The sequence below is a fragment of the Bufo bufo genome, chromosome 6 (assembly GCF_905171765.1).
Source record: "Bufo bufo chromosome 6, aBufBuf1.1, whole genome shotgun sequence".
NCBI lineage: Eukaryota > Metazoa > Chordata > Amphibia > Anura > Bufonidae > Bufo > Bufo bufo.
The window spans coordinates 63,165,776-63,188,921 of record NC_053394.1 but is presented as its reverse complement, the minus strand read 5'-3'; the positions used below and the strand labels follow the sequence as shown (position 1 = coordinate 63,188,921).

General features: G+C 42.7%; 1 protein-coding gene across 1 annotated transcript in view; it reads left to right on the top strand.

Moving 5' to 3' along the window:
- Positions 1 to 23,146, top strand: part of LOC121004871 (protein FRA10AC1) — a 58,808-nt gene that overhangs the window by 23,212 nt on the left and 12,450 nt on the right. The window contains exons 8-10 of the mRNA XM_040437280.1: positions 629 to 674; positions 15,480 to 15,593; positions 18,734 to 18,776. Coding sequence (XP_040293214.1) covers positions 629 to 674; positions 15,480 to 15,593; positions 18,734 to 18,776 — 203 coding nt within the window. The remainder of the gene's footprint in view (positions 1 to 628; positions 675 to 15,479; positions 15,594 to 18,733; positions 18,777 to 23,146) is intronic.

The following is a 23,146-nucleotide window of genomic DNA, read 5'->3' as shown; positions in this document are numbered from 1 at the left end:
CAAAACAAAACGTTAGCATTGTTTCATGCATTATGCAGGATCTCTTACATGAACATGTGGAAATGTTTTGTTTTGTTATTATTATTTTTTTAACAAAAATAATATTTTACATGTTATCCAAACAACCATTTTCTTCTTTCTTTTTTTTCCCCTTTTTTTCTTCTTAAAGGAATGTGCCTCCTGGCCCCTTAGTAGTAGGGTTTTAACCCCTTCCTGCCCCATGTTGTACCATTGCGACATGGGTGGGAGGGCTTAAACATGTAATGCTGTCCTATTACAGGTGACACCCAGTCACAAAGGCAAATATTGTAGTGAACCAGCTGCCTAGTGTTCCCAAAGTGAGACAAAATATTAAAAATCTAGTGTATCCTACGCTGTCCACCCATAGATACCAGTAATAACTGTGGTGTACCCTACACTGTCCGTCCATAGATACCAGTAAGAAATCTAATATTTCCTACACTGTCCGTCCATAGATACCAGTAATAACTGTAGCGTACCCTACACTGTCCGTCCATAGATACCAGTAAGAAATCTTATATTTCCTACACTGTCCATCCATAGATACCAGTAAGAAATCTAGCGTATTGTGTGTGGTTTTCTCTCATGTCCTTCTTTTTTGCTGCAGTTTGGGTTTCGATGGAGAGTGGAAAAAGAAGTTGTCTCTGGGAAAGGTAAATCTTTTTACTATATCTCAATTACCTTATTTTTCAGGGTATCAGACGGATCTAGTATTTGGAGGAGGAAAATAACAAAAAAATATATTTTTTATCAGACCATCATTCTTAGATCAAACCCCCAGCCCCCATCAGCCTCACATCAGACCCGCTTTAGACCTCAGATCAGACTTTTAAAAAAAAGAAAGAAATAAACTGGCCTCGCTTTCTCCGGACAGCGCTGCTGTTCACTCGCCGCTCCCTGGTTTTCTTCCAGCCCACGCTGCACTATGTCCTACGTCTCACAGCGTCAGGGCATAGTGTGCGCCTATGTGCACGACGTAAAGGAAGACCACGGAGGATGAGAGGAGCCAGCGGAGAGCTTCCTGCTCCACACACCTCTTGCATGCTGATGACCGCTTCCATAATGGAGGTAATCATTAGCATTCAGATTATAAGACGCACTGCCTATTTTTCCTCCCTTTTTGAGACATACTGTCCTTTTTGTCTTTTATGCATCCTTTTTTTTGTTTTTTTGTTTTTTTTAACTGAGGGCTGAGTTTCACAGACCAGACTGCACTGCCCTTCTTTCCCAGCCAGATGGCGAATGATATACTGTAGATTAGTATTTTTCGATGGTTTATAGCCCCCCCCCCCCCCCCCCCCCCCCCCCATAGCTATGATGTTTTACATTAAAAGCTGAGCATATGGACAGTGCAGGTATCCTTAGAGAGATGATATTTCCTCCTGAAATACACGTATCACAGGTTGAGAAACCAACATCTAGACGTTTTCGTTCACGCTGATTATTTTGTGTGCTGAAAAAAAACGGATGTAGAATCCACATCAGTATTCCTCATGGCTTTTTATGTCGTTTTTGATTCTTCTCATTTCAATGGGAAGTTTGAATGTGGATTTCCTTCAGAATCCACACCAAGAATGAACATGTCACTTCTTTTGTCCATGCCGTTATCAATGGAGATGACTTGCAAGTGTTTTCAGTGGAGTTTTTGGGTGTGGAATCCACACAAATCCACATCCAAAAAACTCAGTGTGAACAGGCATATGGTGTCATTATTCCCTATAGCTTCCCTTTTTAAAAGAGTATTTTTTTTCTTTTACTGTGTGTTTCTGTATTGGAACATGACATCAGAATGCACCCACTGGTGGAAAAGGGATCATCAGGAGATGACCGAAGGGGATAACGTGGAACTGCGGCACCCTTCCTGTTAATGATCCAGCAAGGATGCCCCTGGTATAGTAGAATAAGCCCAAGATAGTTGATAAATAAGCAGCGATTTAGTTAAAAAAAAAAAAAAAAAAACATAGAAAATAAACGTGTAACATTTGTTTTAATGCTTTATTATAATAAATCGCTGCTTATTTATCAGCTGAAAATCAGCGCCCCGCTGATATCCTGGTTCTTCCTCAGCTTATTCTGCATTCATAGGTGTGATGGTCCTAGCGCCATTTTATTCACCGCGCCCACTTTTCTCACCAGATTTCTATTTTAGAGTGAATCCTTCTTTTTGAAGTGAATAGTAATGTTGGCATGTGATAATTTTGGCGCAATTTAGGTCATTGTTTGGCATCATGCACACAAGCATATCTGAGATGCCTATGGCACGGATCCTGAATATCCTGTTACTACATTTCAGTGGTACTGTGTATACCAGCTTTTTAAAATACGGCGGTAACACATGCAGATTGAGCTTTAAAATAAACCCCATTATGCTCCACCGTAAGCCATGGACGAGTTCTCATCTAGAAGCTGTTGTTGCTGTGCTACTACAGGAAAATCACCTTTAACCCCCTTAATGCCTAATTACGTACATGTTTGAGTATGATTATGCTTGAGTGGTTGTATGAAGCAGGCTGAGATCTATTCCGTACGCGACTGGTACCAGCTGTAAAATACAGTAGCTGCAATGACCATGATCAGCGTTGACGCCGAACCAAGTCATTTAACCCCTCAAATTCTGCGGTCAGTAGCGATTGTGGCATTTGTGGGGTTAGATGGGGCTCCCTCTGCCTTCCAATTGGATTCCCTGCAGCCAAATTGTGGGCCTTCGATTGGTTAGCATGACAGCCTGGGGCCTTCTGAAGGTTTACAGGCCTGTCATAGTTAACTGCCTGAAAAGACAAGAGCGAGGCACTGCTCAGCAGGCAGTGTCTCCGAATAGTATTCTACTGTCTGTGGGACATGCAATCGGTAACTAAAACAAAAACAAAAATCCATTAATTGCCACTTTTTGTTATCCTTGCCCTCCACAAAAAATTTAACAAAAGTGCTAAAAAAAAAACTATATAGAAACATAGAATGTGTCGGCAGATAAGAACCATTTGGCCCATCTAGTCTGCCCAATATACTGAATACTATGGATAGCCCCCGGCCCTATCTTATATGAAGGATGGCCTTATGCCTATCCCATGCATGCTTAAACCCCTTCACTGTATTTGCAGCTACCACTTCTGCAGGAAGGCTATTCCATGCATCCACTACTCTCTCAGTAAAGTAATACTTCCTTATATTACTTTTAAACCTTTGCCCCTCTAATTTAAAACTGTGTCCTCTTGTGGTAGTTTTTCTTCTTTTAAATATGCTCTCTTCCTTTACCGAGTTGATTCCCTTTATGTATTTAAAAGTTTCTATCATATCCCCTCTGTCTCTTCTTTCTTCCAAGCTATACATGTTAAGGTCCTTTAACCTTTCCTGGTAAGTTTTATCCTGCAATCCATGTACTAGTTTAGTAGCTCTTCTCTGAACTCTCTCTAGAGTATCTATATCCTTCTGGAGATATGGCCTCCAGTACTGCGCACAATACTCCAAGTGAGGTCTCACCAGTGTTCTGTACAGCGGCATAAGCACTTCACTCTTTCTACTGCTTATACCTCTCCCTATACATCCAAGCATTCTGCTGGCATTTCGTGCTGCTCTATTACATTGTCTTCCCACCTTTAGGTCTTCTGAAATAATTACTCCTAAATCCCTTTCCTCAGATACTGAGGTCAGGACTGTGTCAAATATTCTATATTCTGCCCTTGGGTTTTTACGCCCCAGGTGCATTATCTTGCACTTATCCACATTAAATTTCAGTTTCCAGAGTTCTGACCATTCTTCTAGTTTTCCTAAATCCTTTTCCATTTGGCGTTTCCCTCCAGGAACATCAACCCTGTTACATATCTTTGTGTCATCAGCAAAAAGACAAAGCTTACCAGCGAGGCCTTTTGCAATATCACTTATGAAGATATTAAACAAAATCGGTCCCAGTACAGATCCCTGTGGAACCCCACTGGTAACATTACCTTGTTTTGAATGTTCTCCATTGACTACAACCCTCTGTTGTCTGTCACTCAGCCACTGCCTAATCCACTCAACAATATGGGAGTCCATGCTCAATGACTGCAGTTTATTGATAAGTCTTCTATGTGGGACAGTGTCAAAAGCCTTACTAAAATCTAGATATGCGATGTCTACTGCACCTCCACCGTCTATTATTTTATTCACCCAGTCAAAAAAATCTATAAGATTTGTTTGACATGATCTCCCTGAAGTAAACCCATGTTGTTTTTCATCTTGCAATCCATGGGATTTTAGATGTTCCACAATCCTATCCTTTAATAAGGTTTCCATTAATTTGCCTACTATTGATGTCAGACTCACTGGTCTATAGTTGCTCGATTCCTCCCTACTACCTTTCTTGTGAATGGGCACGACATTTGCCAATTTCCAATCTTCCGGGACGACTCCTGTTACTAATGATTGGTTAAATAAATCTGTTAACGGTTTTGCCAGCTCACCACTAAGCTCTTTTAATAATTTTGGGTGTATCTCATCAGGCCCCTGTGACTTATTTGTCTTCACCTTAGACAGCAAACTTAGAACATCTTCCTCTGTAAAGATACATGCATCAAATGATTTATTAGTCATCCTTTCTAGTGGAGGTCCTTCTCCTTTTTCTTTTGTAAAAACTGAACAGAAGTATTCATTAAGGCAGTCGGCTAGCCCTTTATTCTCTTCTACATACCTTCCGTCCTTTGTTTTTAATTTAGTTATTCTTTGTTTTAATTTCCTTTTTTCATTTATATATCTGAAGAATGTCTTATCCCCTTTTTTCATAGACTGAGCTAGTTTTTCTTCTGCCTGCGCTTTAGAAGTTCTTATAACTTGCTTGGCCTCTCTCTGCCTAATCTTGTAGATTTCCTTATCTTCATTGCTCTGGGTTTTTTTATAATTACAAAATGCTAGCTTTTTATTTTTAATGATTTGGGCCACTTCTGCTGAGTACCACAGTGGTCTCTTCCTTTTTTTGCTTTTACTGACAAGTCTAATGCAATTTTCTGTTGCCTTCAATAATGCACCTTTTAAGTAGTCCCATTTCTCCTGGACTCCATGTAATCCGTTCCAGTCTGATAAGGACTCATTTATGACTAATTTCATTTTTGAAAAGTCTGTTTTTCTAAAATCTAAAACTTTTGTTTTTGTGTGGTGGGACTCTTTCACAGTTCTTATATTAAACCACACTGACTGGTGATCACTAGATCCCAAGGTTTCGCCTACAATGACATCATATACCGAATCCCCGTTTGTGAATACCAAATCCAAAATGGCCTCCCTCCGGGTTGGCTCCTCAACCACTTGTTGTAGAGATAACCCCAGTAGGGAATTTAGAATATCTGTACTCCTGGTAGAACTTGCTATTTTGGTTTTCCAGTTTATATCTGGAAGATTGAAATCTCCCATAATGATAACTTCTCCTTTCATTGTCATTTTAGCTATTTCTTCAACTAGTAGATCATCTAGTTCTTTAACTTGACCAGGGGGTCTATATATCACACCTACACGAGTTACTGCATGGTTAGCAAACTGCAACGTAACCCAAACTGACTCTATGTTGGCCTCACCAACTTGTATTAGGTTAGATTTAATGCTATCTTTCAAAAATGGTGCCAATAAAAACTTGTTTGCCCCACAAAAAAACAAGCCCCCATAAAGCTCTGTAGACGGAAATGTGAAAAAGTTATGGCTGTCAGAAAATAGTGATGCAAAGAAAAGTTAAATATATATTTTTTTTTCAAGGTTGTACACAAAATAAAAACTTTACAAATTTGGTATCGCCGTAATCATATTGACCTGCAGAATAAGGACTTTTTTTTTAGTGCATAGTGAACACTATAATATAAAAAAAAAATAAAAAAATGGGTTTTTATATTTGGTTTTAAAATTTTATTTATTTTTATTTTTTTCGATTTCACCCCATGCAGAATCTGTGGCAGAAATCCACAGATAATCCTCCGATATCTGCTGCTGATTTACAGTAATTGTAATGTGATGACATTTCACTAGGATATGCTATTACATTGCGATCCTTGGGGATCCAACCTATGCGACCCCCCCCCCCCCCCGATCCTGAGAATGAGCAGAATACCGCACTGTTTTTTTTATACAGGGCTGTGCTTGAAAAATACTGAAGAATATGCTGCACTGAAAAAGAATATGCAGCACTGCATTCTTCCTTATTCTCAGAATTGGGAAATGGGGGTAAGTCCTAGCAGTCAAAATCCCAAGATAATCAAGTGATCATCAAGACACATCCTAGCCGTGTGTCATTCATTTATAAGATGGGAATACCACTTAAATTAGTCAAAAGTATACACTTTCCATATATGAACACTAGAGGGCACTATTGCTTAGCTGTATTTGCAATGTTAGGAAATTTTAGGAAATTTTAGCTGAATCAGTTTAGACGTTACATTGATATTGACTACTATTGGGGCTACTACATGAGTTGGTTATGGCCAGCTCAATATGATAAGATGGGAGCAGGAGGGGTGGCGGAGAAGGAGCTCTGTGGTTCTCCGCTGTCATTCAACCGTGTATGTTAGTTGCAGAGATTTTGTTTTCTGTAGGAGTTGTCTCACTTAAGTAAGCTGCATTTATAATCTAGATAAAGTTAATACAAGGCACTTACTAATGTATTGTTATTATCCATATTGCTTCCTTTGCTGGCTGGATTCATTTTTCTATCATATTATACACTTCTTGTTTCCATGGTTACAGGCCACCCTGCAATCAATCAGTGGTGGTTGTGCTTGCACAAAATAGGAAAATTTTAATAAGTGCGCAAAGCTTAAAAAAACATTTAAAGGGTTTTTTTGAGACCAGGAATCCCTTTTCAGATGGCCAGGCACAATGCAAAAAAAGTGGACCGCAAGTGTGACATCACCGCTGCTGGTCAAGCAATGGTCTCTGTGGTGCCGTGTGCAAGAGCAGGACTCGGCGACAGGTGAGACTTTTTTTTTTTTTTTTCTAAAATTGGGATCCAGGCCTCAGAGAACCTCTTTAATAAACTATAATGTACTTTATCATGATTCTCCACTCTGGAAACATGGAATAGCTCATCATTACGCTAATTAAAGGGGAACGCCAACACTAATGGCAAGTCATTTCCTGTTTTTTTTTTGTTTTGTTTTTTTAATGACCCCTTGTAATTAATTGCTCCTGACATCATCAGGTAGTTACAAGTCAGATGTTAAACAAGATAAGTGTCTGTCTTCTGTAAGCAGATTATAAAGCCTTCACATACCCTAGTTCAGCAAGGCAATGCAGTAGATTTGCTTCAGATTTAACCCTATGCATGGCATTGGGTATTTTCAAGTCCTATAAAGATTCCTATAGAAAAAACGCTATACACAGAGCCTTGAGGAGAAACCAGAATTCTCTGTATGTAGCGCACTTTAGATTTCCTTATAGACTTAACATATGGCGGCAAGAACAACATTAAAACCTCCAAAAAAAACGCTGCAAAATGCTGTGTGTGAATCCAGCCCAATAGTCAGTAGAAGCAGGCGCTGCACCAGGCCCCCCCTCGCTCACACGCTTTTCTTGACCCTAATGAGATCAGTGACCTGACGGAGTTTTCTATGTCAGAGGAGACGATGTGTTTGCTGGGGGATTGTCTTAGATCAGAGATCCAGAGCTCAGCACTCTAAGATCGCCTTAGTGATTTCTCTTATGTCATTGTATAAAGGCTGCGGTCTTCTTCCCACAGAGATCAGTGGAGCTCACTATGTGCTGATCAGCAGCGCAATGGGAACGGGTCATATGCAAATACACTTTTACTGGATACCTTTAAGGAAGTATTTCCGTGACCTGATGTTATGACCTATCGTTACAATCGGCTATAACATTAAAAGGATAACTCATATTTTCATAAAAAAATCAGTATGCATAAAGCAATCTTTAGTTTCTTCACTTACCACTGTTTTTCTTGAGTTTTCCCCTTAGTTACGGCTGTTTTGAATCCTACATTATATGAGGATCTTCTCAAGATGGCTCTCCTGCCAGTTCTCTGAGGCCAAAACTGCATTCCCTCAGGATACACACTTGCTGTAGCAAGAAGCTTCCTGCCAGCCAATCAGATTGGATTATTGAGAGACACTCCTCCTCACTCTGAAGCCTAATGCAGGCATACAGTGTGAAGGACCGCCCCTCCGCTGTTATAATAAGGTAATTACAGATCTTTTGACCATCATTGACAGACTAAGGCCTCATGCACACGACCGTATTTTTTCACGGTCCGCAAAACAGGGTTCCGTTGGTCCGTGATCCGTGACCGTTTTTTCGTCCGTGGGTCTTCCTTGATTTTTGGAGGATCCACGGACATGAAAAAAAAGTCGTTTTGGTGTCCGCCTGGCCGTGCGGAGCCAAACGGATCCGTCCTGAATTACAATGCAAGTCAATGGGGACGGATCCGTTTGACGTTGACACAATATGGTGCAATTTCAAACGGATCCGTCCCCCATTGACTTTCAATGTAAAGTCAGGAGTCCCTATTATACCATCGGATCTGAGTTTTCTCCAATCCGATGGTATATTTTAACTTGAAGCGTCCCCATCATCATGGGAACGCCTCTATGTTAGAATATACTGTCGGATATGAGTTAGATCGTGAAACTCATATCCGACAGTATATTCCAACACAGAGGCGTTCCCATAGTGATGGGGACGCTTCTAGTTAGAATATACTACGAACTGTGTACATGACTGCCCCCTGCACCCGATCTCTTACAGGGGGCTGTGATCCGCACAATTAACCCCTCAGGTGGTTAATTGTGCATATCATAGCCCCCTGTAAGAGATCAGGGGCTGCCAGGCAGCAGGGGGCAGACCCCCCTCCCTCCCCAGTTTGAATATCATTGGTGGCCAGTGTGTTGACTTGAATGGGTCCGTGAACCGTTGTCAGTCAAAAAAATAGGACAGGTCATATTTTTTTGACGGACAGGAAACACGGATCACGGATGCGGCTGTAAAACTGTGCATTTTCCGATTTTTCCACGGACCCATTGAAAGTCAATGTGTCCGCGAAAAAAATCTGAAAACGGCACAACGGCCACGGATGCACACAACGGTCGTGTGCATGAGGCCTAACTCCGGTATACATGCCTAGCTCTAATAAACTAGCAAATAAAATAAGACTGATGGGGAGCCCCTTTCCTTTTTTTTCCTACACATTGGTGCTACTGTTCAGCCGCTGTGCTGGAGCATGTTACGCTGGATTAAACATTGAAGGAGCCGCGGGGCTAGTTTAGCAGGAGCCTCCTCCAATCAATAGCGGTAGACCCCTAAGTATTAGTCTGCTGTAGTCTGTTAGACTCTATAACTGAAGGAATAACCTTTGAATATTAATCTATTAATATTTTTGTGCCATTTGTACTATTAGTGCAGTGGACCTGTCCCTATAATGTGGTGCCCGTAAAGAGGATCCATGAATATAAGCTGCCATAAACCTAATGTCACAACCTAATGGTCTTTCCAATAAAACGACTCAATATTAGTATGCAAAATGCATCATTTCCTTAATAGGTTATATAACATCTAGAAACATGTCCTCTGGATTGTGTTACGGAAGCCCACACAATCTAAATTCCCAAGTCACAGAAGGACCCCGCCTTTCCGCAGTTTTATAGGCCGAAAGTGCTTATGGACCAAAACTATAAATTGATAAAGGGGTTTTCTGACTCATTCTAACTGATGACTTATCCTCTGGATAATAATAATAATAATGATATTTTTATAGCGCTTTTCTCCCCGGGGACTCGGAGCGCTGTGACCCTGCATTCTGCAGTCTCAAAGGCTCGGGAAAAGAGGTGGGTTTTTAGCCTTATCCACAGAAGGGGCTACTCTTGGACAGGCCAACTCACCTTTTCCAAGTGGATTGTCTGGATCCTATGTATACAGGGAAGGCAGGGGACAGCATTTCTTTGAGGTATGGAAAACCTTGTTCAAATATTGGCAAAGAGAATATAGGGCATGATTAGACCACATAGTATTTGGAAAGACAATCAACAGGTGTCCCCCTGTATATTTTTTGGGGTGTTTTTTTTTTTTTGTTGACGCGTGTCATTCCTACTTGGAGTTTGGTGGTGGAGCCTGCTGGCACTTTATCTTGGAGGGCAGATGTTCCTGCTTTTCTGTCATTATTATTCCTTTCTGTTATTATTTTAGTTTTATTACAGTCATTTATATTGTCTATGCACTGTACAACTGTATTCAGCTTCAGGGTGCGTTCACACGACTGTAAAATGGATCCGCATCTGTTCGGAACGGGTGCGGACCCGTTCATTTCAGTGCATCTGTTGTTCTGTTCCGCGGCCCCACAGAAAATATGGAGCATTTCCTATTCTTGTGCGGGGTTGCGGACAAGTATAGGCTTTCTCTATATAGCGCCGAGCCATGTGCTGCGGTTGGCAAAATGCAGAACGCACACGGCCGGTATCCGTGTTTTGCGGATTGCAAAACACTTCCGGTCGTGTGAATGCCCCCTTAACTATAAGCAGCCGTTCTGAATGCTGGACATTGTGCTCCAGAATGATTATTTCATAGGGAATAGAAGTATTAGGTGTATACAGCGGCGCTACTGTGGAAGGTTATATCTAATGCAGCAGTGAGGGATCTGCAAATCAAGTGCTGTCCGCTACAGCGCACAATAATACTTCAATCGTAAATGCAGGAAAATAGAGCGTGAGGTTATTATTGAAGGAATACAAGCATTCACTAAAATAAATGTGTCAAGACTGGTGTCAGGTCCTCTGGGAAACCATGTTCTAGTGACAAGTCTGCCTACTTTTTTACTACGATGGCCTGCCCTCAGTGTAGGCCATGGGTCAGTGGGGTCCCAACTAGGCTCTAATGAATTGACCTTCGGATCATAGACATAGTTCATATACCTCGATTTAGCATTAAAATGTATTGGCTCCGTGGAGCCAAAGTTTTTCTCGCCCGAAGTTGCGTGAGACTTCGGTAAATTACTACGGTATTCAAATCTGCGTATTAAAAAAACATTTTAAAATTAGAAATCCAAAGTGGGCTTTGGTGCCGAGGTACCAGCCAGTAGCAAAGCCCACTTCGGATTCCTAATTTAAATAGTTTTTCAGTACGCAGATATGAATGCAGTAGTAATTCACCGAAGTCTTACACGACTTCAGACGAGACAAACCTCCAATACATTTTACTGTTGTACGGAAACGGCATTAAAATTAAAGTATTTGAACGAATCGACTTCGGAACTGTGATCCAAAGGTCGATTCGCACAAAGCCTAGTCCCAACCAAGGACAACATCTGCATGGAATGTGTATGTTGTCTCTGTGTTTGCGTGCGTTTCGTCTGGGTACTCCGATTGTGAGCTCTCCTGCCTGTAAAGTGTTGCAGAATGTGTCAGCGCTATATAAGTGAGTAGAATAAATAATAAACATCCGTCATCAGAGAACTACACCGCTTCATCCATTGTGTAGTAGACTGGGCTTGTAACTGCAGCACTGGGAGTAAGGGTACTTACTACTTTCACACTAGCAGCAGAGGATTCCGGCAGGCAGTTCCGTCGCCGGAACTGCCTGCCAGATCAGGCAATCCGGACGCAAACGGATGCATTTTTGAGACTGATCCGGAAGTGGATCCATCTCACGAATGCATTGCATTACCGGATCCGTCTTTCCGGTTGTCATCCAGAAAAACTTAACCGGTATTTTTTTTTTTTCTCATTTTTAAATAGAAGTGATACGTTTTGCTGGAACACTTGGGGCCAGATCCGGTATTAATGCATTTTAGTGGAAATTAATGCCGAATCCGGCATTCCGGCAAGTGTTCTGGATTTTTGGCTGGAGAGAGAACTGCAGCATGCTGCTGTATTTTCTCAGTCCAAAAAAAGTAAGAGGGACTGAACTGATGCATCCTGAACGGTTTGCTCTCCATTCCGAATGCATTAGGATAAAACTGATTTTTTTTCCAGTATTGAGCCCCTAGGACAGAACTCAATACCGGAAAACAAAAACGCTAGTGTGAAAGGACCCTTAGGCCTATTGCACACGACCGTATGGCTTTTTCAGTGTTTTGCGGTCCGTTTTTCACGGATCCGTTGTTCCGTTTTTTGCTTCCGTTGTGTTTCCGTTTCTCATCCGTTTTTCCGTATGGCATATACAGTATACAGTAATTACATAGATAAAATTGGGCTGGGCATAACATTTTCAATAGATGGTTCAGCAAAAAACGAAACGGAAGACATACGGATGCATTTCCCTATGTGTTCCGTTTTTTTTGCGGACCCATTGACTTGAATGGAGACACGGAACGTGATTTGCGGGCAATAATAGGACATGTTCTATGTTAAACGGAATAACGGAAATACAGAAGCGGAACCATTGAAATGAATGGTTTCGTATACGGACCGTATACGGAACGCAAAAAACGGCCTGTAAACGGGGAAAAAAAACGGCCGTGTGCAAGAGGCCTTACACTGCAGTAACCAGCTCTGTCCTCAAACCATTATTAGTCAAGGAGTGGACAGTCCCTTTCATACTAATGTAAAGGATCTGTTGCTTTTTCTTGCTGTACAGTGTACATGAGTGTGTATACTATAAGTCATGTCCTGTATCTCCAGTGGCTGGGTGGTGCTAGAAGCTGGCATATGCTACAGACATAAAGCTTCCAGGAGGATATCTGCCCGACCTATCTGTTAGCTGCTTAATCCAGAGCACTTTCAGGCTAATCTTCCAGAAACTGCTTGGATTTCTCCTCCTAAATGTAGGACATGGATCTTGCAGTATTTTGTATTAATGGTTCCTGTTGGCTCCTGTACTGCACTAAACGGCATTTAAAATTAGTAAACTAGAAATCTAAAGCCTGAGGAAGACTGGGCTCGCTGGAGAATGCATTTCGAAAACAGATCTGCACCTTTTAGGTTAAAAAAAAGCTAGTACTTTTGATATAGATATTGGATAAATATAGATGATAGAATGGATGGATAGATGTAGAATAGATATTACATAGTTATAACATAGATGTAAAAGATAGATATGAGATACATACAGTGGGTATAAATAGTCTACACACCCCTGTCAAAAAGTCAGGTTTCTGTGATGTAAAGAAAAATGAGATAAAGATAAATAATTTCAGAACTTTTTCCACCTTTTAATGTGACCTATAAACTGTACAACTCAATTGAAAAACAAACTGAAATCTTTTAGGTGGAGGGAAGAAAAAATATAAAAATAAAATAATATGGTTACATAAGTGTGCACACCCTTAAACTAATACTTTGTTGAAGCACCTTTTTGATTTTATTACGGCACTCAGTCTTTTTGGGTATGAGTCTATCACCATGGCACATTTTGACTTGGCAAAATTTGCCCACTCTTCTTTGCAAAAACACTCCAAATCTGTCAGATTGTGAGGGCATCTCCTGGGCACAGCCCTCTTCAGATCACCCCACAGATTTTTAATCGGATTCAGGTCTGGGCTCTGGCTGGGCCATTCCAAAACTTCAATCTTCTTCTGGTGAAGCCATTCCTTTGTTGATTTGGATGTATGCTTTGGAGTGTTGTCATGCTGAAAGATGAAGTTCCTCTTCATGTTCAGCTTTCTAGTAGAGGCCTGAAGGTTTTGTGCCAGTATTGACTGATATTTGGAACTGTTCAGAATTCCCTCTAGCTTAACTAAGGCCCCAGTTCCAGCTGAAGAAAAAAAGCCCCTTGGCACGATGATGCCACCACCATGCTTCACTCTGGGTATGGTGTTCTTTTGGTGATGTGCAGTGTTGTTTTTGCGCCAAACATATCTTTTGGAATTATGGCCAAAATGTTCAACCTTGGTTTTATCAGACCATGACACCTTTTCCCACATGCTTTTGGGAGACTTGTTTTTGCAAAATGTAGCCTGGCTTGGATGTTTTTCTTCGTAAGAAAAGGCTTTCGTCTTGCCACTCTACCCCATAGCCCAGACATATGAAGAATACGGGAGATTGTTGTCACATGTACCACACAGCCAGTACTTGACAGACATTCCTGCAGCTCCTTTAATGTTGCTGTAGGCCTCTTGGTCGCCTCCCAGAACAGTTTTCTTCTCGTCTTTTCATAAATTTTGGAGGGACGTCCAGTTCTTGGTAATGTCACTGTTGTGCCATATTTTCTTCACTGTGTTCCATGGTATATCTAATGCCTTGGAAATTCTTTTGTACCCTTCTCCTGACTGATACCTTTTAACAATGAGATCCCTCTGATGCTTTGGAAGCTCTCTGTGGACCATGGCTTTTGCTGTGGCATGCGACTAAGAAAATTTCAGGAAAGACCAACTAGAGCAGCTGAACTTTATTTGGGGTTAATCAGAGGCACTTTAAATGATGGCAGGGTTATGCTGACTCCCATTTAACATGATTTTGAATGTGATTGCTTAATTCTGAACACAGCTACATCCCCAGTTATAAGAGGGTGTGCACACTTATGCAACCACATTATTTTAGGGTTTTTTCTTCCCTCCACCTAAAAGATTTTAGTTTGTTTTTCAATTGAGTGGTACAGTTTATAGGTCACATTAAAGGTGGAAAAAGTTCTGAAATGATTTATTTTTGTCTCTTTTTTACATCACAGAAACCTGACATTTTAACAGGGGTGTGTAGACTTTTTATATCCACTGTAGTTATGTAAAATATTCCTATAAATAGACAACTGGGCATAAATATTCCTCTCGTCAATAGTGTGTCCTTACACAAAGGAGGACATTACCGGTAAGTAGCTATAATTTGGCAAATTTCTAAGCTTCTCAGCACTTTTCTGAAGGGTGTGGAGAAATGGGTGTGGCTTGACCCGAGGGGCGGGGCTTGCCACCACTAGCCAGATTTACTGTTACGTTGGCCAGAATGTGGTGTAGATTACAGCTGAAGTCTGTCAGCCTGTCGCTGGTGTAGAGATGCACCTAATTTATTAAGAGTAGAGATGAGCGAACTTCTGTTTTAAGTTCGGCGTCTAAAGTTCGGCTTCCGGTTAGCGGAAGATCCCGATATGGATTCCGAATACCGTTGTGGTCCGTGGTAGCGGAATCAATAATTGCCATTATTGATTCCGCTACCACGGACCACAACGGAATTCGGAATCCATATCGGGATCCTCCGCTAACCGGAAGCCGAACTTTAGACGCCGAACTTAAAACAGAATTTCGCTCATCTCTAATTAAGAGGTGTCTGCCACTTAAAAAATGAGGTCCATCTGCCTCCAGTGCAGGTAGATGGAGACCGGCCTATGGGTACCCTAGTCTTGATAAATGTCCCTCAGTCATCTGGAGATTTGTGTGTATTAGGAAGCCTGATGGATCTCTAGATAAATAATTTTAGATGGGAGATTCCAGTTTCCACGCGCTTCGGTTTTCAGTAATTCTGACAGTTACGAGAATTATGACTGAAATGCAATAATATAACTCAGCTGAACTTGGGCAGCAATGTTTTCTGTTCTTACCCGTCTTTGTAATTCTGTTTATTTCTGTATCTTCACGTTAGGTCAGTTCTTCTGCGGCAACAAGCGCTGTGATGAAAAAGAAGGCCTGAAGAGCTGGGAAGTAAACTTTGCTTACGAGGAACATGGAGAGAAGAGGAACGCCCTTGTAAAACTGAGTACGGATTCTATTTGGATATGCTCTGATAAGTATATATCCCGTTACTGTCTATCCAATAATTAACACAAGTTCCCATACCATAATTACTAGTAGACGGTGGACTTTTTATGATTAAAGGGAACCTGTCACCAGTGTTACATGAAGACAGTATGTTATAGGGATCGACCGATATTGATTTTTTAGGGCTGATACCGATAATTTGTAAATTTTCAGGCCGATAGCCGATAATTTATACCGATATTCTGGGAATTTTCATTTTTGGAAAAAAAAAAATCCTACACAAATCTGCTGAAAATTAATATGTTTATTGTTAACGTGTATTTTTATTTTTTTTTGTAAATCTTTATTTTCCATTTATACTTAATATTTTGGTGTTTTTTTTTTTTTTACTAACTTTTAGCCCCCTTAGGGACTAGAACCCTTGTCGTATTCACCCTGATAGATCTCTATCAGGGTAAATAGGAGCTCACACTGTCCCTGCTGCTCTGTGCTTTGTGCACACAGCAGCATGGAGCTGAACATGGCAGCCAGGGCTTCAATAGCGTCCAGGCTGCCATGGTATCCGATCGGAGCCCCAGGATTACACTGCTGGGGCTTCGATCGGAGGAGCAGGGGAGAGGGGATCCTGTGGCCACTGCCACCAATGATTTAAAACTGGGGGGGCTTGGGTGGGGGGGGGGGGGGTGCACTGCGCCGCCAATGATAAAACTGGGGGGCCACACTGCGCCACCAATGAAGATAAACCTCTCATTAATTCATATACAGGAGGCGGAAGCTGGCTGCAGAATCACATAGCCGGCTCCCGACCTCTATGAGCGGTAGCTGCGATCCGCGGCACCTGAGGGGTTAACTACCGCAGATCACAGCTACCGCTCATAGAGGTCGGGAGCCGGCTATGTGATTCTGCAGCCAGCTCCCGCCTCCTGTATATGAATTAATGAGAGAGGTATTTTCATTGGTGGCGCAGTGGCCATAACCCCTCCCCTTCTCTTGTCCTCCTTCCTCTCATTGGCGGCAGCGGCAGCAGCATCACAGGGGGAGGGAGACACTGCTTCCTTCTCCCCTGTGCTGCTGAGGGAACGCGGAGAGCGCTGACATCAGCGCAATCTGTGTTCCCGATACGTTATCGGAATATAGGCAAAATAGATACCGATAACGGTCAAAATACTGAATATCGGACGATAATATCGGTATGTTATAGAGCAGGAAGAGCTGAGCACAGGAATACAGACGCAGTCAGGTTCAAGCCCTCATTTATTTAAAGGGAACCTATCACATTGAACATGGTGTCTGAGCTGCAGGCTGCATGTGAAAAAGCAGAAGCCGAGCAGACTTTATATATAGTTTGTGGGGAAAAAAATCTGTACAACCTGTAGTTTATTCATTTAAATCCCAGCCTTTTTATGCCTTATTCACACCTCAGCATTCAGTCAGTGATTTCCATCAGCGATTGTGAGCCAAAGCCAGGTGCGGCTGTAAATACAGAAGAGGTGCAGATCTTTCCCTTATACCTTATGTCTGTGGAGGCTCCAATCCTGGTTTTGGCCAAAATCGCTGATGGAAATCACTGAGCAGAACACGGACGTGTGAATGAGGCTTTACACAGGAGTCCGGCGGGCGGTGCTATTAAGTGGTTGACAGCTATCGCTATGCATTATTATACAGGGAAGCCTATCAGTCACTGGGAAGGACTGCCCACTGGACTCCTCCGCATACAAAGAGCAGACTTCAGTGAATATATTACAGATTATGCAGATTATTTTTTTTCCCACAATTTTTTATTTTTTTTTCTTAGTCATAGACTAAATTATGATACGCCTGATTTATGATAAAGTGCAAACTCCAGCAGTCCATCTGCCATAGATTTAAACTTTCTTTTAAGCCCCTTAAACTGGTGCAGAAAAATATAAATTCACCTTAAGGAAAGTGGCAGGGCGGTGTAGAAACGGCATTTGCGTCTAGATTTAGGTGCAATCGTGTTTTAAAAGTCACAAACGCGAAGTTTGCAACTTTTTTGCACCAGAAAACTGGCGTAGGGGGAATGATAAATGATATCATTCCACATTTTTTCATTTTTGTCTATATCCTTTAAGGGTATGTGCACCATTTCAACAATATTTCTAACTTTCCTAATGTATCTCAAATTTTTGTAAACTTTGCAAATAGTCTTGGTTAAGGCTGCATTCACACGACCGCGCCGTGTTTTGCGGTCCGCAAATTTCAGATCCACAAATTTCAGATCCGCAAAACACTGATGCCATCCGTGTGAATTCCACTAGAATAGGACCTGCTCTATATTTTTTGCAGGGCAAAATTACCCATAACGTCTCCTATGTGTCTACAGCTCATGTGTATATGTGTGTGTCTCCATGGTTACAGACTACAAACACTCTGTAGTCTCATCCTGTGCTCCTTGTTTCTTATGTTTCCCAACTTCTTGTTAACTTACATTTGTTAAATAAGCAAGAAGCAGGGGACAGATGTACGGGACTGTGACTGTTTAGTCTACAGATACAGTACATAGATCAGCATAGAAGCTGTAGACACAAAACGATCAGAATCTGGTCGGCATTAGATCCCATCTGCAAGAAAATTCTGACCGGGGTTTTCCTACCCTAAAGCCTTGTTTTGGAGCATCTGACTGCTTATGTAAAGCAGATACACGGTTACATATGCACCGTGCTGTATAAACTAGTGATGTCGGCTTCCTGCCCATATTACACTGTGCTGTCCTTCAGCTGTGACAACAAGCGGGACCACAGGGTGCCTGCCGTCCATCTCCCTTGCTGTCATCTGTGCTTTTCTGGTTCACATTTCATGTAAAATGTTCTTTTTCACCATATTTATGCTTTGAATTTTTAAATTAAATTAATTAAAATCTCCAGCTCCCAGAAGTGTCGGTTTCAGGTCATAGAACGGTTGTGTCCATTAGATAATGCCATCTCATGATTGTCACAGTGCTGTGGGCCATTATGCCTCTATGGCTAAAACGCCTTTGTTTCCTAGCGATTACCATTGGCTTTGGGAAACTGACGGGGGCAAGAATTTAAACAATAAGTACTTTAGAAAGAGTTTTATGTTTTCATCCTGATTTTAATTTTTGAATACTTTTGGGCTGATCTGGTCTCCTTCTTACAGGGCTGTGTCCAGAATGTTCGTATAAATTGAATTTCCATCACAGGTAGGTGAAACTAAAAAGCAGGTCAGAATTACGCTTAAAGGGGTCGTCTCACTTCAGCAAATGGCATTTCTCATGTAGACAAAGTTAATACAAGGCACTTACTAATGTATTGTGATTGTCCATGTTGCTTCCTTTGCTGGCTTGAGTCATATTTCCATCACATTATACACAGCTTGTTTCCATGGTTACGATCACCCTGTAATCCAGCAGCGGTGGCCGTGCTTGCACACTATAGGAAAAAGGGCCAGCCTCTCTGGTGGACGGGACCGTGAGAGTGCACGCATGCACAGCAGTTCCCACCTCGACTGCCTCGTATCTGCGCTGCAGCGGTGGCCTTAATCCCTGGAGACGATCAGCAGAGGACGCAATATGGACAATCACAATACATTAGCAAGTGCCTTGTGTTGTCTACATCAGGGATGCTCAACCTGCGGCCCTCCAGGTGTTGTAAAACTACAACTCCCACCATGCCCTGCTGCAGGCTGATAGAAGTAGGCTGTCCAGGAATGCTGGGAGTTGTAGTTTTGCAACAGCTGGAGGGGCGCAGGTTGGGGGGATGCCTGGTCTACATGATAAATGCCACTTGCTGAAGTGAGAGAACCCCTTTAAATGTGGTATCTTATGTATTCAGTTTTAGTACTATTAATTAGATGGAAGTTTGTAGAAGAGAAATAATGTGGCTGTTGAGCTTTCCTGGAAGTGGCCATATTAGAGACACCCACTGCTTCCTGTATTCTCTGTACAGTACAGCAGGGCTCGACAAATCCCGGGCGCCAGGTCGCCATGGCGACCAGAAATTTGGTCCTGGCGCTTGGGTATTTGTCAGCCCGTTTTCAAAGATGCGCTCTCGGCGCGCACCATAGTTTCCTGAGCCGGCACAGTGGAGAAGGAGAGGAGTCCCTCCCTCCCCACTGCGCGGCTGCCGCTGACCACTAAGAACAGAGTAGGAGGAGGAGGGGAGGGACTGTAGCCACTGCGCCACCAATGAATGTGCCGGCCATATCCCGGCCCCTATGACTGCACGCTGTGATCCGCGCGATTAACCCCTCAGTTGAGGGGTTATTCGCGCGGATTACAGCGTCCTGTCAGAGGTCGGGTGCCGGGTTCTTTAGTCTCGACTCTCTGCATCGGTGGGCAGTGGGCAGTTCCGATCGGAGTCCCAGCAGTGTAATGCTGGGGCTCCAATCGGTTACCATGGCAGCCAGGAGTCACACTACTGAAGTCCTGGCTGCGATGGTATGTTAGTAAGCAGCATTATACTCACGTGCGCCGTGGCCGCCGGTCGCTCCTTCTTCTGTCTGTGCGGCTCATTGCTATTGCTTATAGCATTAGCAATGCGCCGCACAGACCTATGAGAAGAAGGAGCTCCCGGCGATCACGGCGCACGTGAGTATAATGCTGCTTACTAACATACCATCAGGCTGGAGGGGCTGATCAGAGGGAGGCTGGAGGGGCTGATCAGAGGGAGGCTGGAGGGGCTGATCAGAGGGAGGCTGGAGGGGCTGATCAGAGGGAGGCTGGAGGGGCTGATCAGAGGGAGGCTGGAGGGGCTGATCAGAGGGAGGCTGGAGGGGCTGATCAGAGGGAGGCTGGAGGGGCTGATCAGAGGGAGGCTGGAGGGGCTGATCAGAGGGAGGCTGGAGGGGCTGATCAGAGGGAGGCTGGAGGGGCTGATCAGAGGCTGGCTGCCATGGTCAGCTCCCTGCTGTTGTGTGTACTATGCACAGGGCAGCAGGGAGAGTGTAAAGTCCTATTCACCCTAATAGAGCTCTATTAGGGTGAATATGACAAGGGTTCTAGCCCTTAAGAAGGCTAATAGTTATTAAATAAAGTAAAAAAAAAAAAGTTTAAACTCCCCCCCCCAAATATAGAAAACAATATATTGCGATATACATGCTTAAAATTATATCGCAATATAGATTTTATGACGCGTCTCCGCCTGGCTCCTAACTTTTTTAGCTGGCTCCTAGATTCCAAGGAAATTTGTCAAGCCCTGCAGTACAGCAGTAAGTGTCGGCTGCATTGAATGTGAGGTCATTGAAAATTTCATAAAGCAGGACTACAGTTTTACAGAAAAAGCATAACGGTACATTCCCTTTAAATATCTTTTTGAGAAATCTCCTTGTAAATGATCAGCCCACCCAGTGTTAACCAGGCAGAACCAGGAAAAGAAATGATATACGCATAGCAACAAGTCAGATTCTAACTCCTATTAGAATATATAGTGGGAAAAGATTCAGTGTAAGGCCAGATTCACACAACTGTGTCCGTTTTGTGGACAGCAAACCGTGGATTCACAAAACACATACACAGGCCATGTGCATCCTGCATAGTAGTGCGGACCAGCAAAAAATGAAGAAGGTCACGGCACTCCAGAAGCAGATTCAATGTGTTTTAATCCACCAAGTATTCAGCAGCAACATTTCGACAACAGTCTTTATCAAGCTACATACAAGTTTACAAGTGACTCACATTACATATATATAAGGGTACTAATTCATACCAATTAATCAGTGGGTGTGCTTCCACCAATAGACCCGCCTCCTCTCAGGTACAAATAATCATATAATTAATCTAATCTCTGCACCACAGTGTAAATTAATATAAGGCTTACCCAGCGTTCATACTTGGGCTGTTGATCCGTAGTGTGTCCACGGTGAGCGGCGTCTTCCGCATGCAACTGCGGCTGCGCGAATGTTAGAACGAGATTCTCATACATCACATGGTCGGCAATACAGTCATGTGATCAATGACGCTACTCCCGGTCACCTGACTGATGACGCGCCTAAGCGTCTAGTCACTGCCATGGTAACCCCAGGTCCTGCAGTAAGAGTGTATGAATCTCCTCCCACGATTCTCTTCATCCAGCATTATATCAAATCCGTGTACTGCATATCTAGACGTCGATCACCACGGGCACACCAACCGGGGGATAATGTTGCTTAAGGAAAATATAATTTCACTCCACAGTGTCGTAGGAGCCGATATCAGTAGGATATACAGCACCTTAATCATATCATTATAACGGTTCAATATCAAACTGGTAATGCGGCTAACGGAAATAGCATAATGACACATAAAGACATAAAGGGGAACCCTTTCATAGAGACTCGGAGTTGACCAGTATATGGGCTCAAAGAATTAGTGCAAAAATGGTGTAAAGGGGAAATCTCGTGGATCTCAAGGTGTAGAGCAAACACATCCCTACACCCATGAGATGAATGTCCAGGGATGTCTTGGTATGCTATACTCTCAATATGTTAAGAGTGTATATAGACAACGGATATTGGGCCCACAACCATTGACTCCCTCAATATAAAGAGAGACAACCGATGTGTGCCCCTGCCTGGTCCGGGCCCCATCACAAAGTGGGAGACCCCTACCACGCTAATATCCACTGCCTCCTGTTAGAAAATAAATTATTCCATACAGGTATCACCCTACACCACCACAACTCAATGAAACCCATACACCCAGATCAGTTCCCCAAGTAAATAATCAGGGATAGAGAACCACTCTTCATGCATGTCAGTTACTACCGTCCCGCATATCCAGTCTAGAAAATCGAAACCTGCCGCACAAATCGTGCGTTGAAAAAATGCACCTGCTGGACGGCTCCCAGGTCACTGCTCCTATAACAACTAAATCCATCCCTCGCCCGTTTCCCGCATGGCAGCCTTATCTATAAGTGATAAAAAAAAGGGGGGGGGGAGAAAAAAAGAACAAGAAGAATAAAATCTGTTAATAATCTCGATGTAATATCGGGTACTGGCACTTAATATATAAAAGAAAAAACCCTTTATTTTCACAACCTGAATAGCGATTCAAAAGAGGGAGCCTACCTTGAACTCCCGATTGAGTCCCTTAGGCTCAATGGTGTCCAATTCAAAGATCCATCTAAGTTCCAGGCGTTTTAATAGCCGTTCCCGATCACCACCTCTTCGTGGTGCGGGGACGCCATCAATGATCCTAAACCTCAATTGTGCAACGCTGTGTCTACATCTGTAAAAATGTTCCGGGACTGGAAGTTCACCTTCCAAATTTTCAGACGTACTCTCCATCCTTGTGAACAGTTTCCGGATGGAGTACCTATGCTGGTTAATCCTCAATTTGCAGGCCTGTGTGGTCTCACCCACATAGATGAGACCACACGGGCACTGCAATATATAGATCACAAATTCAGAGGAACACGTGAAAAAACCTTTTATATCATACTTCTTCCCAGTGTGTGGATGGAAAAAGGTTTGTCCCTTCAGTATATTATTGCAGTTGCAACAATTGAGGCAAGGATAGCACCCCTTTCTGGAGATGCATGACTTAACAGGCCTCTGCAGAAAAGAATGTACTAACTGATCGCCCAGATTCTTGGA